At 40.9% G+C, this 21,128-nt stretch overlaps 1 protein-coding gene across 1 annotated transcript; it reads right to left on the reverse strand.

Annotated features, from left to right (window-relative positions):
- Nucleotides 1-883: 883 nt before the first annotated feature.
- Nucleotides 884-20,089, reverse strand: kdm3b (lysine (K)-specific demethylase 3B). Its single transcript, XM_054596971.1, is given in 26 exon segments — nucleotides 884-1,836; nucleotides 2,737-2,871; nucleotides 2,997-3,173; nucleotides 3,556-3,695; nucleotides 5,155-5,178; nucleotides 5,486-5,605; nucleotides 5,738-5,868; nucleotides 6,416-6,506; nucleotides 6,635-6,806; nucleotides 6,911-7,183; nucleotides 7,624-7,877; nucleotides 7,989-8,292; nucleotides 8,394-8,521; nucleotides 8,651-8,758; nucleotides 8,891-9,043; nucleotides 9,175-9,389; nucleotides 9,512-9,728; nucleotides 9,804-10,998; nucleotides 11,118-11,290; nucleotides 11,293-11,815; nucleotides 12,022-12,075; nucleotides 12,464-12,588; nucleotides 12,957-13,062; nucleotides 13,477-13,590; nucleotides 14,479-14,646; nucleotides 19,740-20,089. Coding segments are annotated over 26 exon segments (5,400 nt in total). The 5' UTR covers nucleotides 19,959-20,089; the 3' UTR covers nucleotides 884-1,755.
- Nucleotides 20,090-21,128: the final 1,039 nt, after the last annotated feature.

Genomic DNA, 21,128 nt, shown 5'->3' on the forward strand with positions numbered 1-21,128 from the left:
CATTACAGACCCGGAAGTTGTAATTCTACTATTTAGTCACAATGTAAAATGCACTTCAAAGCCTGGTGGTCTTCCTGGGGGATTCTTGTTAAGTGTGTAGAACTACGGGGGCTGACGTAAAAACGCGAGGAAGCGAATGGCCTCATCTAGAGCCAGAGTTTGGTTTGGTCGTTCTAGGCGTCCTGTAGAACATGGTGGCTGCTCCAAGAGAACCTGATCCGTATGTAGACATAAACGGTTCACTCTAAGGTAGGGAAAAAACGATTTTTGTAGCACTAAAGAAAACATACTTACATATATATATATATATATATATATATATATAGTATTATATCAAATTTCTGCCAATAAGAAAATGCATCACTCAAAAATTGCAAATTAAATCTCGTCATTTGAATACTTCAACAACTTCAATTAAGATGAAAACACACCAACCATAATCAACAGCACAAAATGACCTTACATTTAGATAAGACACATTCAGAATCATACTGAACAATTACTTTATTAATTGATTTGTCAATCAACAGAAAATCGCCACCTATGTCAATATTTGATTTCAAAGCCATTGTAAATGTTTGCTTGCAGATGTTTTCATTTGCTGCTTTTCAGTGTCATTATTATTGTAAACTTAATTTCTTTGGACTATCAAAAAAGATGAAAATAACTGATAGATGCAGCTTTGATTCAGACATTTTAATATAGAATTTCATGTTTTATAGAGACCCTTGTCGTACACGCATAGAGGTTTTGTGGGTAATAAACAAACCGTGGACCAACAGTAGTTTTTGTAAACTTTAATGTGAAAAATCAAAACAGACTGCTAAGATCAATATATATATATATATATATATATATATATATATATATATATATATATATATATATATATATATATTGATACAATGTTAATGGCCAGTAGTTCTATTCAGCTGCAGTTGGGATTCTTGAACAATGTTGTTGGAAGTCTGCAGTTCGTTCAGCCCATGAGACAAAGATAGGTGACCAAAAAAAAAAAAAAAAGAAAGAAACCTTCCCTCTCTGAAGTCCTCCTGATCATCGCCTTGTGGTGTATAAAAGGAAAAGACTTCTTACTCTAAAAGTGAAATAAAAAAAAAAAAAGCGAAAAAATACAAAACTTTGGTCTGCTTCCCCTCACTGGCTGCTACACAAATTCATTACAGCCACAGTCGGCAGAAGCAATCAGCTGTTTAAAAACTCCAACAAAAAGTTCTACAAACACAGGTTAACCTCGCTCCTATTTAAGAAAAATTATATCAACTTCATGAAAATAGGAAAGTCAGCCCAGAACTCGCATTTTGTCAGTCAATTATATGGTAGCTGAACCTCTGCTCCAAAGGCAAGTCAGCTTTTACCTCCCTAACTCTCACATTTTACATTTACAATGAAAACAACAGAACAAACACACTGACCTTAAATACAGAGTTAATCAAAAAAATTATAATTGGAAAACAACTAGACAAGTCTGAGCATACTGTGTAACAGCGGTAAAGGACTTCCTTCATCAAAGCGCTGAATAGCCCCTCCCCGTCTAATCCCTCCCCAAATCAAATGTTCTCTTTCCCCAAACCCAGACCTTCACTGCCCCAAAAGAACCTACCCTCTTTCTTTGTACTCTGCACTCTGCAGCCTGTACTTGTGTTTGTAGGTATTTAATGTATACTGTTTGTGTATTTGTACGTAGTGGAGTGGTTGTCAGAGGCTGGTTGTTTTGGGATAGCGTTAAGTGAGGAACTAAGGGCGTGCTAGTTTGGGTTCATGGGCCTTCAGTGTCCCAACAGCGTCCTTCACTGCATGATAGATGATGTTCTTCACCTGAGGAAAAAAAAGAGACAGGAAAAGTCTGTTAAAACAATGACATGGAAACAACAACGCCTCACAGTGATTAGGGCTTTTTTTTTTTTTTTTTTTTTTCACACTTCCCGTAGATACCAACATTCTTTCCTAAACATTATTTTTATTATGTAACAGAAAAAGCAAAACCATCACAAATGTTTTTAGTTGTCTTAACATGAGCAACTATAGTAAAGCCTATAAAATAAAGACGAAAAATAGCTAAATGCTCATTTAAATCACAAACTGTCAAATAAAAGAATACGTAAAGAGTACAAATCTGAGCTTGTGTCAAGTTTGCCTAATGTTTATATACAATATGAAATAATATTATCTAAATGGTAACAACAAGCTGACTGAAATGATGCCTGCATTACACTGACGTCAGTTTTCTTGTTATTAGTTACACTATCAGCCAAATTCAGTTTTCAGGAATGGCTAGTTTTATCTTCCTTTAATGATTCATGCACATGAACACATTTTTCAACAGAATTAATCATGCAGAATAATTTTCAGAAATCAATTATAGTTTAATATCACAAACTGATGGTCAGATTCGTCAGAAACGTGTGGTTACTAAAATTAAAGAAAATGGATATAAAAAAAAAAACTTTCACTTTCAGTAAGAAGCATAAACACCCTGCCATTTCATTTTGCTGCATTTATGTGTCGATATTATATAAATGATATCAGATTTCCGTCAATTTAATTGAATTGCTCTTAGCAACTAATAAACCTAGTCTGAATTAATTATTTCTCTTGTCAATCAAACCAGCAGATTATAAATGTTACATAAACAGGCATACAGAGACATCATTCTCTATCTAGTTGAATGCATTAAAATATGACAATGAACTCTACGTGAGAGAAAAGCACACCAACCTGTAGCTTGTCTTCGTGGTTTGTATGAGTAGTGGACAGGTGTCTGAACTCTTGGGTCAGTCTGAAACAGTGTTTTACATGCTCAGGAGACACAAAGTCCTCTGCTACCTTGATACAACTGTACAGGTTGTGAACCTAGACGGGAAGAGCAGAAAATGAGCAAATACGTTAATGAAACAATATAATTATGTGTCTTGAATCTTCTAAATTAAAAGGATATCTACAGCAAGCTTCCTGAATAGAACACAAAAATGTCTGACCTGGTGTGGAGCTCCAGCTGGGATAAATACAGCATCTCCTAAGAACTGTACAATGGCCCATCCCTGTACGCCATACTCCTCATAGAGCCTGCGGCGGAGCACCTGGTCCAGGTACCAGCTCTGGTCGTGAATGGGGTCGTGGTCTGGAGGGTTCTCTTGACCCTGCTCCTCTCCCACCTGACACAGATAATTCACGATTAATCAGAGCCACACTATTAGCTTCAGTTGTTGTTGCTAACCAGCTGATGATATCTCGGTATAATAAACAAAGATGTAGTGGAGAGAAATCCTATCAGGATTCAGACAAACATACATTTATAGACTGTATGAAGTCTTAAAATATTGCAGGTTGGCCAGTAAAGAGTTTCCTGAAACGGAATGCTTTCAGAATCTGATTTTATCTGCGACAGGTCGTCGGTAGTGCACTTTCCATCAAATACATCACTGTCTTTGTAAAGGCCGCTGGGTCTGATGTTTATATTTGTTACAAGTACAGTCAATGATACTGCAGCTCGAGAGAGCAGATGCTATTTAGGACAGAAATCTTCTGGCTCCTGACCTTGCGGAGAAGTTCTCTGATCTTTTCAGCATCCTTGGCAGCGTAGATGTGCCAGAGAGCTCCAGGTTTCTCCTTTGCCTCGTATACCCTTCTCTTCGTCATTTCATCCACATCGCCCTCCTCAATGGTGGTCATGACCTCTGGAGGATCAAACATAAACAACAACGCACACACATACAGGGCACCAGAGGATCATCAGCAGTGTTTCTATGATGACAGTTTTATTTTTTTATAATATTGGTTCGGAGCTGTGATTGCTGATGTTTCAACATTATTACGTTGAAGGCTACTCTGTTTAATTTATTCCAGTCTGATGACCTCATTTACTGGTACTGTCAAGCAAATCTGCATTTCTCCTTTTTATAGCATAATTTCTAAACAACTGAATTCATGTATGTCCATCACACCGTTTGACTAAATGGCAAAGAGCTGTAGTTCTCAACTGGTGGCTGATGACTCAGCATTAGGTTGCAGTCTGACTGATTTTCCACAACTTCTCTTAAAATACTGTTTGCAGCTTCATCATGTGGCTGACGTTACACTAACATCCCAAGCAGTTAATACAGCATTTGGCAAAACATAAAATGCCATATCAGGACTAATGATTCTAGATCATGGAGGAATTTTAAATTACTAAAGAGAAGTTCATTCAAATGGCTCAAATTTTCAATGAAGTCTGCATTCTGACTTTAGACAAATGTGGATCATGTGGCTGGACCAGTTGAGAACCACTGGGGCAAACACAAGGAGAAGTCACAGACTATGCAATCACATTTACTGACATAATATTCACATCCACAGCATGGGGTTGATCGTACGGATCAGCTGACTCTACTGCCTGAAAATATACTGACCTCTGATTTACAGTGCGGATTTATGAGTACAAAAAGATGATAAGTGAAAAGCAAACACCTTCATAAATGTGTTTGCTTCGGTGGACCTTTGCCTTTTATCTGCTCAAAGCTGTTCATTCCCAGAGTTTCTCTTTGCTACCTTACCATGTGTATGCATTTAGCTAGTTAGCCAGTGAGGTGACATGTATTAACAATGTGTGTGTGTGTGTGTGTGTGTGTGTGTGTGTGTGTGTGTGTGTGTGTGTGTGTGTGTGTATTACATTCATTATTATCTGTTCACAAATTACTCTTTCACAGAAATAGTCATACTTTTGGGTTTGTGCTGGTGTCACTGTGTGTAAGGGAGCCTGCAAGGGAATAGGGATGCCAATTCTAGATGCCCTTCATTGAAACTTTCCTCCCACCATGTGAGGACCAGAGCACAACTACTGTTGCTCTATTGACTGGACCCCAAAAGTACAGAATGTTTCACCCAACCCTGTTATCTACAAAGAAGAAGAAATTCATGATATCTAAAAAGAAACAACAGAAATTTCATTGTGATCTGTTATTCACTGAGGTTGTTAATAAAGCCTTTACAAGAAATTGACAAAACATGCCACAGTAGAAACCAAAAGATGGGTCCCAGTGCTCTGGTGCCTACAGCACAGATAATAACAAAAGGATGGGGTGGAGGAGTGAAAAAGGGGAGTTAGTTAGAAAGAAGGGCATGCTACTGAAGTGATACAATTGAAAGTCTACAGACCTTTGCGTCCATTGATATCTGCCTCTGAGAAAGAGAAATTTTGCCATAACGTAAATGAGTTAGACCAACTCAAGGGTGTTTTCAGTGTCCTAACCAAGCCAATCAAGCCTGGAGCAACTAAGACAGTAAAGGCATGATGTTCAGGAAACAGCTGTGATCTTTAAGAGTGTTCAGGAGTGATCAATATGATTAATGTTCAGCGTTCAAAATTAGTTTTATCCTACATATATTTCCATACAATGTTTTGAAATTGGTATGGAAAATAAAGTATTCACATGTAAGACGGAACAAGACAGAGAGGTGGACGAAGTGTGTGTTTAACTCCACTGACCTTGCCCTGGGTCTCCCTCTATTTGAGGGATGCCAACATAGACCATGACGTTGACAGCATCAGAGACGTCCAGATGGAGATTAGTGGTTCCCACTTTCCTGTCTTCAGACGAGGTTAAGCCTGAGGGAAAGAAAGACAACGAGGGAGTGAGAGTGAGAATATGAAGATGATATAGTATATATGATAGAGGAAGGTGGAGAAAGAAATGAGAGATCTAACTGAGTTGACAGGGACTAACTCAATCCTTCTCACCATAGGCGTTGTACATCTTAGGTCCAAGGTCAGGACGCACAAAAAAGTTGGGCAGACGGGCAGCAAGGTTTAAACGTCCATCTCTTTTTGTGTACTCGGGTAAAGGGAGGTTATCCATCAGATCGTCAAACCTGGAAAAAGTATGAAAGAATATTGCAACAACACAAATAATTCATTATTTCAAAAAATAAAGTAAAAGCAATCTTTCTTAACTTCTTATTATTTTTTTTATCTTTCTAACATTCCTCAAAGAAAAATGGACATATTATGGTGGGTATTCAACATCTAACAAGCTTATATAAGCACAAACATGAAGAAACCATTTGAGGTACAAATCATCAAAGTGCCAGGATGGCAAAGGAATGCTAATATTAACAATTTCATAAAGGATAAATTTCCCTATTGTGGTCTGTAAAAAATATGAAATAAATCGATTAAACTAAAAACAACAGCCTCCACATGTGCCTGATGACTTGTACATTTTGTGATTAAAAAAATAATAACATTTTGGCACGCAAGATATTTATTATCTTATTTGTGGATAACCTCAAATGTTATACATTATATGTTATTAGTATGATACATGGTTGTAAACCCCTCTGGGAATGAAGCGCGTAGCTTGGTTGGTGAGCAACGGCATGGACCACATAAGAGGCAGCATATCTCTGGGTCCCTCACCGTGTGGGCATCATGTCCCTGAAGTCTTCACCTGGCGGCCAATCCTTTAACTTTAACACCATGGGCTGGCCCTCACTATCTTGCAGTCGCTCTGCTTTCACAGGAAAAAAATAGTTGAAATCTCTGAAATAAACTGGAGCTAAAATAACACAGTGCCATGTGCATCATCAAGCCAACAACAAATAAGCAACATTTAGGAAAAATTGTTTGTTTACTTACTAGAGAGGACCTCAAAGCCGTCCCAGAAATCTCGCACCTTCACATCAGAGATGATAGCACAGTTTCTACAGTTGACCAGGTCTACATCCTGGTCCCCAAACTCACTACTGAAGGCATCAGGCCGCCACAAATCCCCCTTCAGGCGTTTATGTATCCCTGACACCAACACGGGCTGGACACAAAAGAGAACAGATTAGACAGATGACAGTTAAGTTTCAACCCATGTATCTCAAACAGCGATCATGTTGCTGCCACAGATGCCTCGTGAGTGCTTACTTGTCCCTGCTTCCAGCACTCTCTGAAGATCTTCCAGTTGTTGCTGTTACTGGGATCCTGTAGGCAGAGGAGTCGTCCGTCACAGAGCCAGGAGTGTGAGGTATGTGGTTCCAAAACACTGAGGCCCATTACTCCGTCTTTACGGCCGCCCAAAACACCAAGCTCGCCGCCCTCAGACGCCCCGGTCCGACGGCCTTCTGCCTTCTTGGTCTCCACAACTGAGGCAATGATGTGATCAAGGAAGTTTGGGAGGCTGCTCTTCAGCTTGTCACTCTGCAGACAAAAACAGAAACGTTTTAATACCCAGCTATGTATTTGTACTTTCAGGTAAATAACTTTAAGTAAAGCCTAATCTTTTTTTGATTTTTTTTTTGTGGTTTCAACCATGGAATTAATTAGTTAATGCTCTGCTTTTATTACTACTCCAGTAACTAGCAGAAAACACAATTCATAATCAATTTGTTTATTACTAAGAGTATTCTTACAATTTAAATATTGTTGGCTGAAATGTATACATCTCTGTTTGCTGAAATAAATAAAAATGCAATCCATATTTAAATAGGCATACACTGTGTAAAGTGGGATTAGAACGGTCTCTGTGTTTTCAAGTTTTCTTACAACTGATACATTTTTCAATCTGAAATTGGTTTTGCTGATAGGCTTTTTAGTATAAATGTGTAAACTGCATTAAACTACATGAGCTTTCTACATACCCCTGCTGAGGTAAAGACAGAGGGGAATGGCACCCCACTCTCTCCAGGCCCCTGGGGGAGTTTGCCCGGTCCAGAGTTGAGCAGATCCCGGAGACTGGACCCCTCATGTTTGGACTGGGTCATGCTGGAGCCCAGTAAGAGACTGTTAAATAGCTTAGGACTGGAAGCAGAAGGCTTTGACAGGGCACTGAGTGAGTCCAGGCCAAAGGGAGGCCGGCTGTCTCGACTCATCATGGAGCGAAGTGAACCGGATTCTGAAAGAAGATGGCAAGAGGATGGTGATGTAACTTCAACTGTTATATTGATTTAGACTTTTTGTATGCACTCAGATTACAGTGACTCAGCATTTCCTCTTTCCTACTTACCCTTGGTGTCATCCTTGGCTTTCTGTGTGGCCAGGTCTGCCAGCCAGTGCAGAGCAGAGCTGTTGCCCTCTCCTGATGAGCGTGACTCCTTGGCAGAGGACTGGGTGAGGTTACAGGGGGAGGATGTACCACTGGTTGAGTTACTGTTACTGACACTGCCCACACTTTCGCCTCCCCCACTGTCTGATGGCACTGCTATTTGCGTAGTTTCTGTTTTGATGGCTGATGTTTCTCCCTCTGATTTTAAGGTGGTCCCAATACCAGAAGTTGCACCTGCAAGGATTCCACTGCTGCCTGTTGTAGACTGCTGACGCAAGCATAATCAGCCATTAGAGTCTTCAAGTTTAGCACTTCTCAAAATGCAGAAATGGAGAACTAAAAAAATAGGATGTGGCACAACTGTACCTGTGAAATTCCATTGGGGGCACTAGGGCGTACTAGAGGCTTAGTGTGTCGACTGGTACAGGGACAATTGGCCTTAATACCCCACTTGCCTCTCGCTGAGTGCACCATGTCACCTATGTTGTAAAGAGCTAAAGGAGAAAGGCAATAAAAACCAATCATTAAAACTTTTACTGTACCTAAACAAGATCAAATATAACTTGACTGCTTGTGAGGTGTGGATTGATAGATGTATGATTCAATCATAATGTACATGTTACCTGTCCCAGGTATAATCTGCGTAGGCATAAGGTTCTGTGGCTCGTGAGGTTGGCCTTTGGCACACTTCAACCAAGAGAAAACCTCATCCTCTGGACCTTCATCTACATCTGAAGGAAAGAACATAATGACATTAGCGTTTCCAACACACTCAATCTCAAAAGATCTCACAAAGTATTAACCCTGTCATCACTCGTTTGTATTATTTAAATAAAAAATACGCAACGAATTAAAACACTCACCCTCCCTTGGCCTGTTCCTGCGGAGCCGATAGCAGTCCAGACACACTCCAAAGCCACACTTGCGACACACCCAGTGAATGTTGAACAGGGTGGTCTCACACACGTCACACATTTCTCTGACACCTCGCACAGCACGTTTCCACGCCACTTTCTCTGAAGGACAGACCAAAAAAAACAAACAGGATTATATACACAATACACCTGTCTGACAGTGTGAGTGTTGAGACAACGTTTAGGACAAGATAGAACATTAAAAGTGAATAAAACCATGTCTCTATACTCACGGTGAGGTTCCACCATCATCATGGCCTCCTTCTCAGACATGACCAACTGACAGAACTGATCTCCCACATTGGCCAGGATGTACTTGGATGTATCAAGGTCAAGGCCCTCTAGGACAGCTGGTGCGGGTAGCCACAGACCCATGGCCATGGAATCGCTCTGTTGAGGACTCAGGAAGCCCTCCACACGCAGTATACCTTTACGAGTGAATGCCAACCTGGTCATGGGTACAAAAAGGTTAATTCATCATTGCTTGGTTGCTTCCTCTATTCTGATAACTCTATATGACTTCCTCTATGGTGCTCAAATACACAAAGCAAGACATTGATAAACGTGTACCTTCTGAAATGGAAGAACCGACAGGACACATTTGGGTCGTGATCATCATCACTGTCTTCGCCTGTAGTACGATATTTCCGGTATCGCTCCAGGCGACACTCGCGGCACTTGTGCAAGTGAGGGGCCACATTGATGCAGGAGCCATCCTGGAGAAAGGACTCACCAGACTGCTTCAGACGACGCACTTTGCTCTGGTCTTTTAGAACAGACTGGCCCACTGGAGGAGACAAACTAGTGTTAGTTGTATTGCTTAGCTTGTCTCCACAAATGAGAAAGAGTGAACTAGACTTACCTTTGAAAGGCTTGTTACGTGGACGGCTTTTAGCGGCCCCTTGGATTTTAGCTTTCTGCAACATTGCCCCATCCTTGGCGGGATGAAGTGGTCCTCCTGGGATTTGGCCTTTCTCAGGGCCATCCTCATTATCACTCAGGTCTGACAGGTCACTGTTGCTGCTGGAGTCTGAGTCACGTTTTGATGATTGGCCTCTTTCCTCCAGGGTAAACTTCTGAGACTGGCTCTGGTCAAAAGACACAGGGACCTCCTCCATTCCACCAGGGCCAGTGCTTCCAAACATGGGGCAGCCTGAGGTGGATGTAGGCATCTCCCCAACATCTACCTCCTCCTTTGTCACAGTCCCTTCACTCTGTGACCTCTGTGATGAGGTCGGTGCTGGAGAGGAGGAAGAGCTGGGTGAAGCAGCTGCTGAGACTACTGGGAAAGAGGATGACAGAATCCCCTTAGGTGGCTCTGCCATAGTGAAAAGGTTTGGCTTGCTGTCTGAGCCAGGACCAAGGGTCTGTGGCTCAGCCCCAGTGAAGCCAGCAAAGGAGGTGTGGGAAGTTTTGTCCCCATATGCAAGAAATGGATTAGCAGGCTCTTTGGAGGCCTGCAGAAAAAGGTTCTGGTGGCTATCTGAAGTATTAAAACCAGATTGCAGCCCTAAGCCCCCCACAGAAGTCCCATTATTACTGCTCTTCTTAGAAGTACTTAGAGGAGCTCCTGCAGCCCCAGTCATACCAACAATATTTAGACCAGAACCTCGTCCTCCTGCAGAGCCACCCATGCCCTGGAAGGCCAATGACGACTTGTTGAGCACACCATTTCCAGATGAATGGGTCTCAGGCACTTTGGACTGCTCAGGCTTTTTCAGCCCTTCAGTGGAGGTGGAATGCTTGAAAAGGCTTGGGGGCTCTTTACTCAAGCTTTCAGACACTGCAGTAAAGTAATTGGTGTCCTTGGACTGGGTCGGAGCAGCAGCTAGGCTCGGGCTGGACCCAGAATTCTGGGTCATGCACTGGAAAAACAAGTTTTGGTCTTGTTGGGATTGAGTCTCGTTCTTTGCTCCTCCAAAGCCAAAGCCAAAGGGCCTGGGAGTGTCCTGGGAGGCTGTCGTAGTGGTAGGAGCTCCATTGCTCTGAGAAGTAACATCTCCAAATACAGAAGCAGTGGACACCGCCTGGGGCAAACCAAAGCCTGTTTTGGAGCCCTAGGAAACAAAACAATGTGGTAAAGTAACATGATATTAATAACAAAAACTAAACTGTGATGACTTGCAAAGGCATCATATATTGGTATTGACGGTATTGATCATATGGACCGTCTTACCTCTGTCTGGCTTCCCCAGGTGGGGGCTTTCGGACTAAAACCCACAGATGCAGAAAGTGCCACACTAGGACCGCTGTCATGGGACCAAGAAATGGTGACAGGCCCCGGGGAAACAAGAGCAGCTGTTTTGGAATAAGCTGATTGGGAGGCCTCCTCTCGGTCTGGCTGGGGGATGGGGAGGCCTTGGGGGCTGGAGCTCCCGGGACCAGGCTTGGCATCTGGCCTAGTGAGGGGAAAGATGTGGTGGAGAAGGGAGAGGGGGCTGGTTTGAGGGGTGGAGGGGTGGGTGTGTGAGTTACTGCAGTGGTGGAGTCTGCTGCCCCTTGTGTGGAGAGTGGGCGCCCATTTTCTTTGACATGGGCAGGATGACGAGAAGTAGCGTTGGACTGGTCCATCTGGAGAGAGGAGTTGGTTTTTGGGGACGACACTTTGCCCTGAGCAAAGGTTCCTTCTGAAGAGCTTCCGTTTTTGGTTGTGCTGCTGACTCTTTCAGCAGAGTCTCCTCCCCAGATGCCCATCCCTTCTGCTGGCATTTTGTTGGATTCGCCACAGTTTTGCACTTCAGCTCCCGCATCTCCTGCTCCTTTAAAACGTTTCAAGGTCAAGTCATCATCGCCTTCGGAGGCAGTCCTACGTCTGCGTCCACTGTCACCCTTCATTGTTTCACTGTCCTTCCTTCGCCGCCCATTCTTACCGAGCTAAAAGGATTAGTGCAAGAAGTAATTCTGTCAGCACATTTTGTTAAATAGGAGGTCTCTCTTATGCTGAAAATACTTCAACATCTTTAACAAAATATACTACGCAGTAATTCAAGGTAATCATTTATTGATACCCAGGGAGAAAATGTAGGTACAATTCAGTGCAGCCTATTACAGAGTATAGATTGATGATATGAAAACCTTACCTCCTCTGCCAGCATGACATGTATCACACGAGGATCAACCGTCTGATTTTCGCCCTACAGCAAAAAAAAAGATGGTATTTAAGAGGCATTCCTTTCACACCACTGGGGCAGTGCCAATCCACCTCTAGATTTACTTCATTCAGAATGTACAGTTTTACTCTTAGCTTTCGCCCATTCCAGAAGGGATTTGTTTGAAACTGTATCCCGTTTCTTGACTAGAACGTAGCTATTGGGTTTAGGTAGTGCTTGTAATACGAACAAGAAGTGAGGCTTACGATCATTTCAATAGAACTTATCCGCTCTGAAAGTGACAAGCGAATGAAGTTCCCTCTAAATTCATCTATGTCATAAAGAGTTGTAAATTGTTTTGGTATTTAGATCCTTCAGTATCTGATATCATTTGCATCCCAATTTGAATTGTAACATTAGCTTTTTTGTTTACCTTATCTATGGTTATCTCCATAATATGTGAGATAGGGTCGTGCTGTGAGACCAGTCCTGAAGCCCAGCATTCCTCAAACTCTGGCTGGTACACGCGAACCCTGCGTCCTTGAATAGTGTATGAACCTGAGGGCAGGAACAGGGAGAAAAGTAGGAGAGTTACATTCTGGCAAATGTAAATGAAACACCGCACTGAAACACTGAATCTAGCAAGTTGCTACTGCAACATCAGGGTACCATTATACTCCTAGCAGATCATCTGATATCAAGCAAATAAAATTATTAGTTATCTACTTTGCATATTGTATCTGCACTATGTTTTCATCAACATTTACGTTACTGTTGTTAACCTCTCAGCATTTCAAATAAACAATATTTCCAAGGCCAGAAAACAATATGAAAATACATGAACATTGTTAAGACACAGCAACCCAGAAAACACATGGAGGTAGTGAATGAAAACAACATCAAAATTGGTGACGGTCGAGTTTTACCCTTCCTGAAGATCTCCTGCAGTTCAAAGTCAGTACGCCAGCTAGAGATGGCAGCCTGCAGTGAGGGCTGCTCCAACAGCAAAGGGTGTCTGATGTCTTTATCAACCTGCACAAGGACACAAACCACACTGTCCTTAAATAGTGATAGGGGCACAGCAATAATGGGAAATGTCCCACTGAAAGAACACCAGCACTGTGATTCATTTAATGGAGTATAATCTATTTTTAAAAATGGCAAAAGTAATAACAAATGTCCAGTCCAATAAATTCTTTATTCTATCTGATCATTTTAAAAAAGAACAGATGTATTCCATCTTCAATGATATTAAACAGATAAGAAAGAAGAAAGAAATCTGAGAAGTTGAACCAGAGAGGTTTTTGGTAAGTTTTGATAAATATCCTAAATAATACTGCCATTATAAAACAGTTTTCTCTGTCAACAAACTGGCTTATAAACTAATAGTTCTAGCCCTTAACACTAGGAAAAAAGATTTACATACTGTAATACAAAAGTACACACCTCAAACCTCTGGACCGTTTTGTTATCAGGTAGGAACTCAAAATTCTTGTTTCCAAAATACTCCACAGGAACCAACGATCCTAAACCCACTCTGTCCACCAAGGAGCGGTAGACCTGATGAGAGAGTGAACAACAGGAACATTCTTTGACTCTGTAGACAAATACTTGATACTTGCATTCAATTCAACAGGAATATAATGTTCTTACATCTCAAAATAATGGAGATAACTGGATTTTCTCAATGTAATTCAAAACATATAGGCTACATGGACACCGAAGCTCTTCATGCCTTGATCTTTTTGTCATGTTTAAGCGAGTCATATCTGATTCCTGTGTTTCCTGTCATAATACCCACATGAACACATTAACTGACATCAGACATAAACTGGAGCATAGGTAGAGCTAAATGTCCATCTGCAGTGGGCCCAAACAAGTCGGAAACAACTATTCAAGCTGGAAGGTGAACTGAAGTGTGACTATGGATTACAGCAAAGTCTGAGTGGGAAGGGTGGGCCTGAGCAGGGAAAGGCATCTGAAGCCTACATCAGCTTTCAGTCCAAAGTGCAAATTTAATTAGAAAAATGCATTTCAATGTACTAGAAGCTAGATTAAAAGTCATATCAGCCATTATCCCAATTTTTTTTATATATATATGTTGTCCACATATAAATTTGACCCAAACTGCATTTTAAAATATCAGATTAGATGTGTTGTTTTCTCATGATTACATGTTCACACTATATATCTAACCTACGCCACAGTTCACTGACAAAAGAGCATTGCATTACTTGCATCCACTTTCTGGAAAGTGTTAAGATTTTGTTATTTAAAATTTACTCAAATTAAAACTTAAGCTATTTAAATAAAATGGAACCACTGCTGGCAAACAGTATTGAGTCTATTTGTTTGACCTAAAGCTTAATCCCCACTTCAACAGTTAACCCAGATCGTTTCAAGGCTTGACTAACTCGGATTACTCAAACTGTCTAACTGAGCACTCACCAGAGCAGGCCAGGCTGTGGATGATGCCGGGGCTCCAGCAGTCGCCGCACTCCCATCACTTCGACTGGCCCAAACAATAGAGTCTTCCACCAGCACGGCTTTCACCCCCTTGTCAAACACCTGCACCCAAGAACAGCGCTGCAAGGAATTCTCAAACTCCACAAATACCTGCATTTGGAAAAACAGAAAGAAGCAGAACGTAAACATAAGGACTGTAACATGATATATCACTGCTTCCTCAGTCACTGAAACTATGGCAAATCAAATTCATATAAAAATGCAGATTATGATGGAAATAGTGGAAATATGTGCAAGTTGCTCAAGTAGCATAACAAAGACAGAATTACTGCGAGTTGACTGGCAAGCTCCTATCTGCCAGCGCAGACAGCCAAACAGAGCCTCTTCATTGGCCAAAAGTTTAGTCAACTAGCAAATCAATGTCTGTGTCTACCAGCAACCCCTTTTGTGATCATTTATAACCCCCATAACACAGTACTAATAGCACCAAGTAAAAAAACAAAAACAGTCTGCATTGTTTATGCCATTTTGTTTGTAAACAGTATGACAGAATCCGGCTACATTATAGCAAGTTTGTGTATTTCACTGGTAAAATGTGGATATGGTAAAATACAACTTTGTTTTGTGGCCATTAAATGCAAGTCAGAGAGGCCCATTTACTGTTAAAGCAAGAGTTGGAGAACACACTTCATTTCTTCATAGAACTAGGATGTGACTCCCATGAACAGACCACCTGGAAGGATCACAGGAGGAGTGCCTGTCAATCATTAGCTATCTAGCTACTTTGGCTAAGAAGAAAAAGTTGATGATTACTTGGCTTAAAATGAAAGACACAGCCTTCAAAAATGTCAACAATCAGGTGATGGTATCAAACACAGACCATTGGTCCACGTTTGCTGATTTAAAGTACATCAAATCGTATCTATTCAATGTGTATTCTGTTGTAGTATTTGTTATTACTACATGCAGCCATGTCTATTTTCATAGCCTGTAGATGAGGCTGACAAATGTGCAGCTAGTGTGTAAATGTTGACCAAATTTGCACCTGTATTCCAGTTTGATCCAAAAATTTGCTAAGAGAAGACAGTACACACAAACCAGGAAACATCCACTTGAATGGATTGGAATTAGTCACAATTAGTTACAAATGTCTGAGTTGATGGTATTTTTTATACTATTACTTTATCCAGGTTAGTTTCAGTGAGGATGATTGCTCTTTGAGTCAATTTACTCTGACAGACACACCTGCAAGATGCAAAAAACAACCACAAATGTATCGGCAGTGCATGCCACTAAGAAGCCCCTATGGAGCAGTTGTGGGGTTGGGGTGCGTTGACGCGACACTACCCCTGTGACAAATACGCAGCCTTCTCGTCTATTCGAATGGAACCAGTTCATCGGCGCAGCTGGGATGCCATCAGAGGAGGCTCTGGCAAAACAACGCAGGGTTGTCCGGCAAAAAAGTGGAATCTGGTTGACCTTCTGCATCACCAGTGCATAATCCCAGCAGATGTTGCATTAGCCATCCTGTCTGTGAGTATTACAAACCCCTTCACAGCATTGAGGCGACTGATAAATCTTATTCCAGTAATCTCTTACTCAAACTTGACTTCATGGATTGTATTTCATCTCTTGTTGTCACAAACAACTTGCCTCCACAAACACAGACCCCCCTCACTGTTTTAACGCAGGACTGTATTCTGTCTGAATCCTACTTTTGCTCTTCAAGTTCCTCAACTAAAGTTCATTCTTTGTGCAAGATACCGAAGCTACGCACCCTCTTTTTTATGTGAAATGAACAGAATAAAACTGGTATGCATTGAATCACAATGGATAACCAAACTGAACAATGAAACTCTGTAGCCATGGTTTCAAAATAGAAATAAACTACAACAAAAAGTCACAAAGTAAACTTGACAACAGCAGGGCACTCTATTCTCATGAAATGAGTGTGTGATTTGTACCATTGACTTTTACAACACTCACTGAAGACACCATGACACCTACTATTTGTCACGGCTGTAAAGTCCACAGCAGAGGTTTATTATTTTGCGGGTTTCTTGAGTGAAATAAAAACACCACAGAAACATCTTAGCTATCAACTAGAGCTGCTTTGTTTAACAGAGCAAGCTGTTAGAGACAGGCTGGGCTGAAGGTAAAATTCAATTGAAACTTCGTACTTATTTCATCGAGGTTACTTGCTGAAGCAGAATTGTGCCTGGAAAAAAAGCTCTGCAGGCATTGAGGTAACATATTCGCACAGATAATATCATCACCTTTTATTGTTATTTGCCCAGCTGTGTATTTTGATAAGCTGGAGAGCAAATCATAATAATTATACTCTATCATGTCTGTTATTGTTGTTGAAAACAATTGAAGGAGCATTATCAGAGCTATAGCTTTTAATAATCAATACAGGTTATTTTTTGTCTTTAAATGTTTTCAGCTGTATATTTTCAAACAGGGAGGAAACTTTCTATTTGCATTTTATTGTATTCACTGCTTGTGACACCTCATGTGGCTTTGACTTGCAAGTGAAGCCCACTTTGTAGAAAATACTGAGGTATCATTTTTGGGGGCCTTTACAAATTGAGTATTTTTACCTTACCACATTCCAGTTGTCATGTTGGTGATTCATAAAGCTCATGTTACATCATAAAACTGGCACCTGAGTGGTTGAGATCAATGCACATGTCTTTAGAGTCATGGGAACCTGAGAAGTTTTTAAAGCATAATATGTATCTTTTTTTTTTTCTTCGCACAAAAACTGAAACAACCACTGGTGAGCCAAGACATACTGTGTATAGAGCAAGGTAATCGAATTAATCTCAAACTCATTGAAAAGAGGTTAACTCCAACTGGTCCTTGTTTTGTTTTTTTATAGTTAAAATAAGTTTTGAAAGTAAGAAACGAACATGATTACCTCCCTTTTATCCCTGTAAATCATTTAAAATAGGATGGTATTGATTATCTTGTCAATGCTCAAAATAGGGAGTGACATTTTATCTAACGGGGAAAAAATATATTAAAGCCTATTAATGTTTATTTCTTTAATGGACCCAACTCTCCAGTAAATATCCATGTTGGTGATTGCACACCTCAGAAGAGAGAGACACAATAGATAAACATTCACCTTCTTATTTTACAGAGAGACAACCTAAGTTTAATTGTTTCGTTTGACTTTACTTATTTGTTACAAATAAAAAAGGAGTACTTCTGCAGCAACCCAAAAGACAATCATTAGTAGTTTATTTTACTTTGTTTAATTAATCATACAATAACATTAATGTCATTGTCACTCATACAATTTTTTTTTAAACTAGGGGATGTTTAATCCCATAGACCAAGGTTTTGATAAATCACTGTTTTAATATATATACAGTACCAGTCAAAAGTTTGGACACACCTTCTCATTCAACTACTTTGAGGAATCTAAAATATAAAACATATTCTGGTTTGTTGAGCATTTGTTTGTTTACCACATAATCCATATGTGTTCCTTCATAGTTTGGATGTCTTCAATATTAATCTACAATGTAGAAAAAAATAAAGAAAAATAAAGAAAAAACATTGAATGAGAAGGTGTGTCCAAACTTTTGACTGGTACTGTATAACTGAGTGAAATGTGCTATAGGCTCTATAAGGATTTATTTCCCTCCTTGCTTGCCTGTCAGCTGGTCAGATTATTGCAACTCACCAACCCGGCTATTTATGGATGGATTACGATAAGAGTCGACACTAAGAGCAGAACCTCACCAAATCTTTCACCATTTCTTTGTGAAGACAGCTTTTGGAGGGCAAAAATAAGTAATGAAGTCAGAAATGAACCTGTAATCTCACTATGTCTTCTACTGTACAGTACCAGTCAAAAGTTTGGACATATCTTCTCCTTCAACTACTCTGAAGAATCTAAAATATAAAACATATTCTGGTTTGTTGAGCATTTGTTTGTTTACCACATAATTCCATATGTGTTCCTTCATAGTTTGGATGTCTTCATTATTAATCTACAATGTAGAAAAAAAATGAAAATAAGAATAAAGAAAAACCATTGAATGAGAAGGTGTGTCCAAACTTTTGACTGGTACTGTATACTTTAACTCAACTACATTTAATATGGTATTTGTTTACTTCACTGCATAGATGTGCATGCTATACTATCGTTGATTATTCTAAGGATCAAGACTTTACATAGATAACATGCTTTTTTTAAACAATATTTCATACCATATGTGTTTCTTTTTGTATTCGTTATAGTATTGTGATTTCTGAAAATATTATATAGGTGGAGGCTTCAAATCAAATAAGCCCAGTGGGCTTTCTGCCTCTTCCTGCACTGTAATATAATTCATCAATGTTATTTGTTATGTTTCAATTGTGCAAATAACCTAAACTAAAAACATACAGTACCAGTGAATAGGTTTGGACACACCTTCTCATTCAACTACTTTGAAGAATGTAAAATATAAAACATATTCTGGTTTGTTGAGCATTTGTTTGTTTACCACATAATTCATATGTGTTCCTTCATAGTTTGGATGTCTTCAATATTAATCTACAATGTAGAAAAAATAAAGAAAAACCATTGAATGAGAAGGTGTGTCCAAACTTTTGACTGGTGTGTACATTTTACCCCTTACATCCAAGTATTGAATAATCAAACACCACTAGTAAAGTTACACAATATGACACCACCACCACCCCAAATCTTTACAAATCTCCCTAAAAATGTGTCTCTGCTGTGCATCAACCCTGTGAAATGTAAACTAAACACTAGAGGATTGCTTGCACTTCTTTAATGACCTGATATTAGATGACACTCGTGGGTCTGGACCCCAGTGGAGCAGCTCCCTGCTCACCCCGAGGTGAACTCTTTAGGCCTTTAACTAAACTCACGACGGGCTGACGTCGTGATTCAGCCTCGTGTTTGTGTGGTTATCTCCCCATATACACGTGCTTCCAATGCCATGCCACCAGGTCACGAGTCACCCTGCTGAAGCCTTCATATAACGCGTTAACGAGCTCAAACAAGAACAAAGCAAAAGGCCGTAAAAAAGCCTCGGCCTCGAGTTTAGCCTCGCCCGCCCGCCCGCCCTGCTCCCAGCGGCTGTGTGGGTGAGAGTACGGCCGCTGCTACTTGTTAAAACACCCCGATGTGTTTCCACAAAGCGTGCACGTCCCCCGCACGTGCACTGGTGCGCCCGGGCCCGTGCAGGAGGCTCCTCTCGCATGTAAACACTGACCGTCAGCCCTGCAGCGGCGGCGGGTGTTGTTGTCGCCTCTCCCCCGCTAACCTCCGGGACCTGCAGGCCGATGACGCTCACCGCCCGCACCGTGCCCCGCAGCCAGTCCCGGCTCCACGCGCTGTGCTCCGGCTCGGGTCCGCTCGCAGCCCCGCTCGCGCCGCCGCCGTCGAGCAGCAGCAGCAGCCGCTTCCCGATCAGCTCGAGAGAGACCTCCATGGCGCGCTCGTGAGCTGAGCCACCGTGAACGCGGAGGAACTTCTCCGCTCGCGACTGGAACTCTGGAACGCCAGAACACGATGACGACAGAGCCGCGGCGCCTCTGAGGGGAGATGTTGGTGCGTTAGAGAGCGTGTGTGTTAACGGACGGAGCACTGGGGGGGAGGAGGAGGAGAGGAGGAGGGGGGGTCAGGGATTCACGCAGTGGAGATGTTATTGTTCCTCGGTGCTAACGCGACTATCCTGCTCTGTCCGCCATTGAGCCCTGCAACAATCAAACGCACTCCTCGTCGACAGGCAGCACTGCGGAGACGGAGTGTGTGTGTGTGTGTGTGTGTGTGTGTGTGTGTGTGTGTGTGTGTGTGGAAACAGCGCCCTCTGCTGACAGGACTGTGAATCACGTCAGTGGTTTACATCCCGCAGTGTTTGTTAAATACAAAGTTAAATCCCTTTTTAATATGTGCAGTACCAGTCCAACGTTTGGACACACCTTCTCATTCACCTACTTTGAAGAATGTAAAATATAAAACATATTCTGGTTTGTTGAGCATTTGTTTGTTTACCACATAATTCCATATGTGTTCCTTCATAGTTTGGATGTCTTCAATATTAATCTACAATGTAGAAAAAATTTTAAAAAAAACTTTGAATGACAAGGTGTGTCGAAACTTTTAACTGGTACTGTAGTTTTATTCCAATTGCTAATAATGGCATTGTTTCATTTGTGCAAATATGTCAAAAGTCTGACATGGGCTTAATGGGTAGGCCTAACGTCTCCTTACAACATGTTTTCTTTGGAATGAAGAGAAGACAACAAAAACTATATACAGTACCAGTCAAAAGTTTGTACACACCTTCTCATTCAATGGTTTTTCTTTATTTTTGATTTTTTTCTACATTGTAGATTAATATTGAAGACATCCAAACTATGAAGGAACACATATGGAATTATGTGGTAAACAAACAAATGCTCAACAAACCAGAATATGTTTTATATTTTACATTCTTCAAAGTAGTTGAATGAGAAGGTGTGTCCAAACTTTGGACTGGTACTGTACAACACGACCAATAAATAGAAAATCCAACCAAATAAAAGTACCATACAGGTAGAAAAATAAATCTCACCTAACACTCTTGACTCTTTGTATTTCCATTATGATAAAAGGTCAT

This window comes from Anoplopoma fimbria, chromosome 4 (genome assembly GCF_027596085.1).
Source record: "Anoplopoma fimbria isolate UVic2021 breed Golden Eagle Sablefish chromosome 4, Afim_UVic_2022, whole genome shotgun sequence".
NCBI classification, from domain to species: Eukaryota; Metazoa; Chordata; class Actinopteri; order Perciformes; family Anoplopomatidae; genus Anoplopoma; species Anoplopoma fimbria.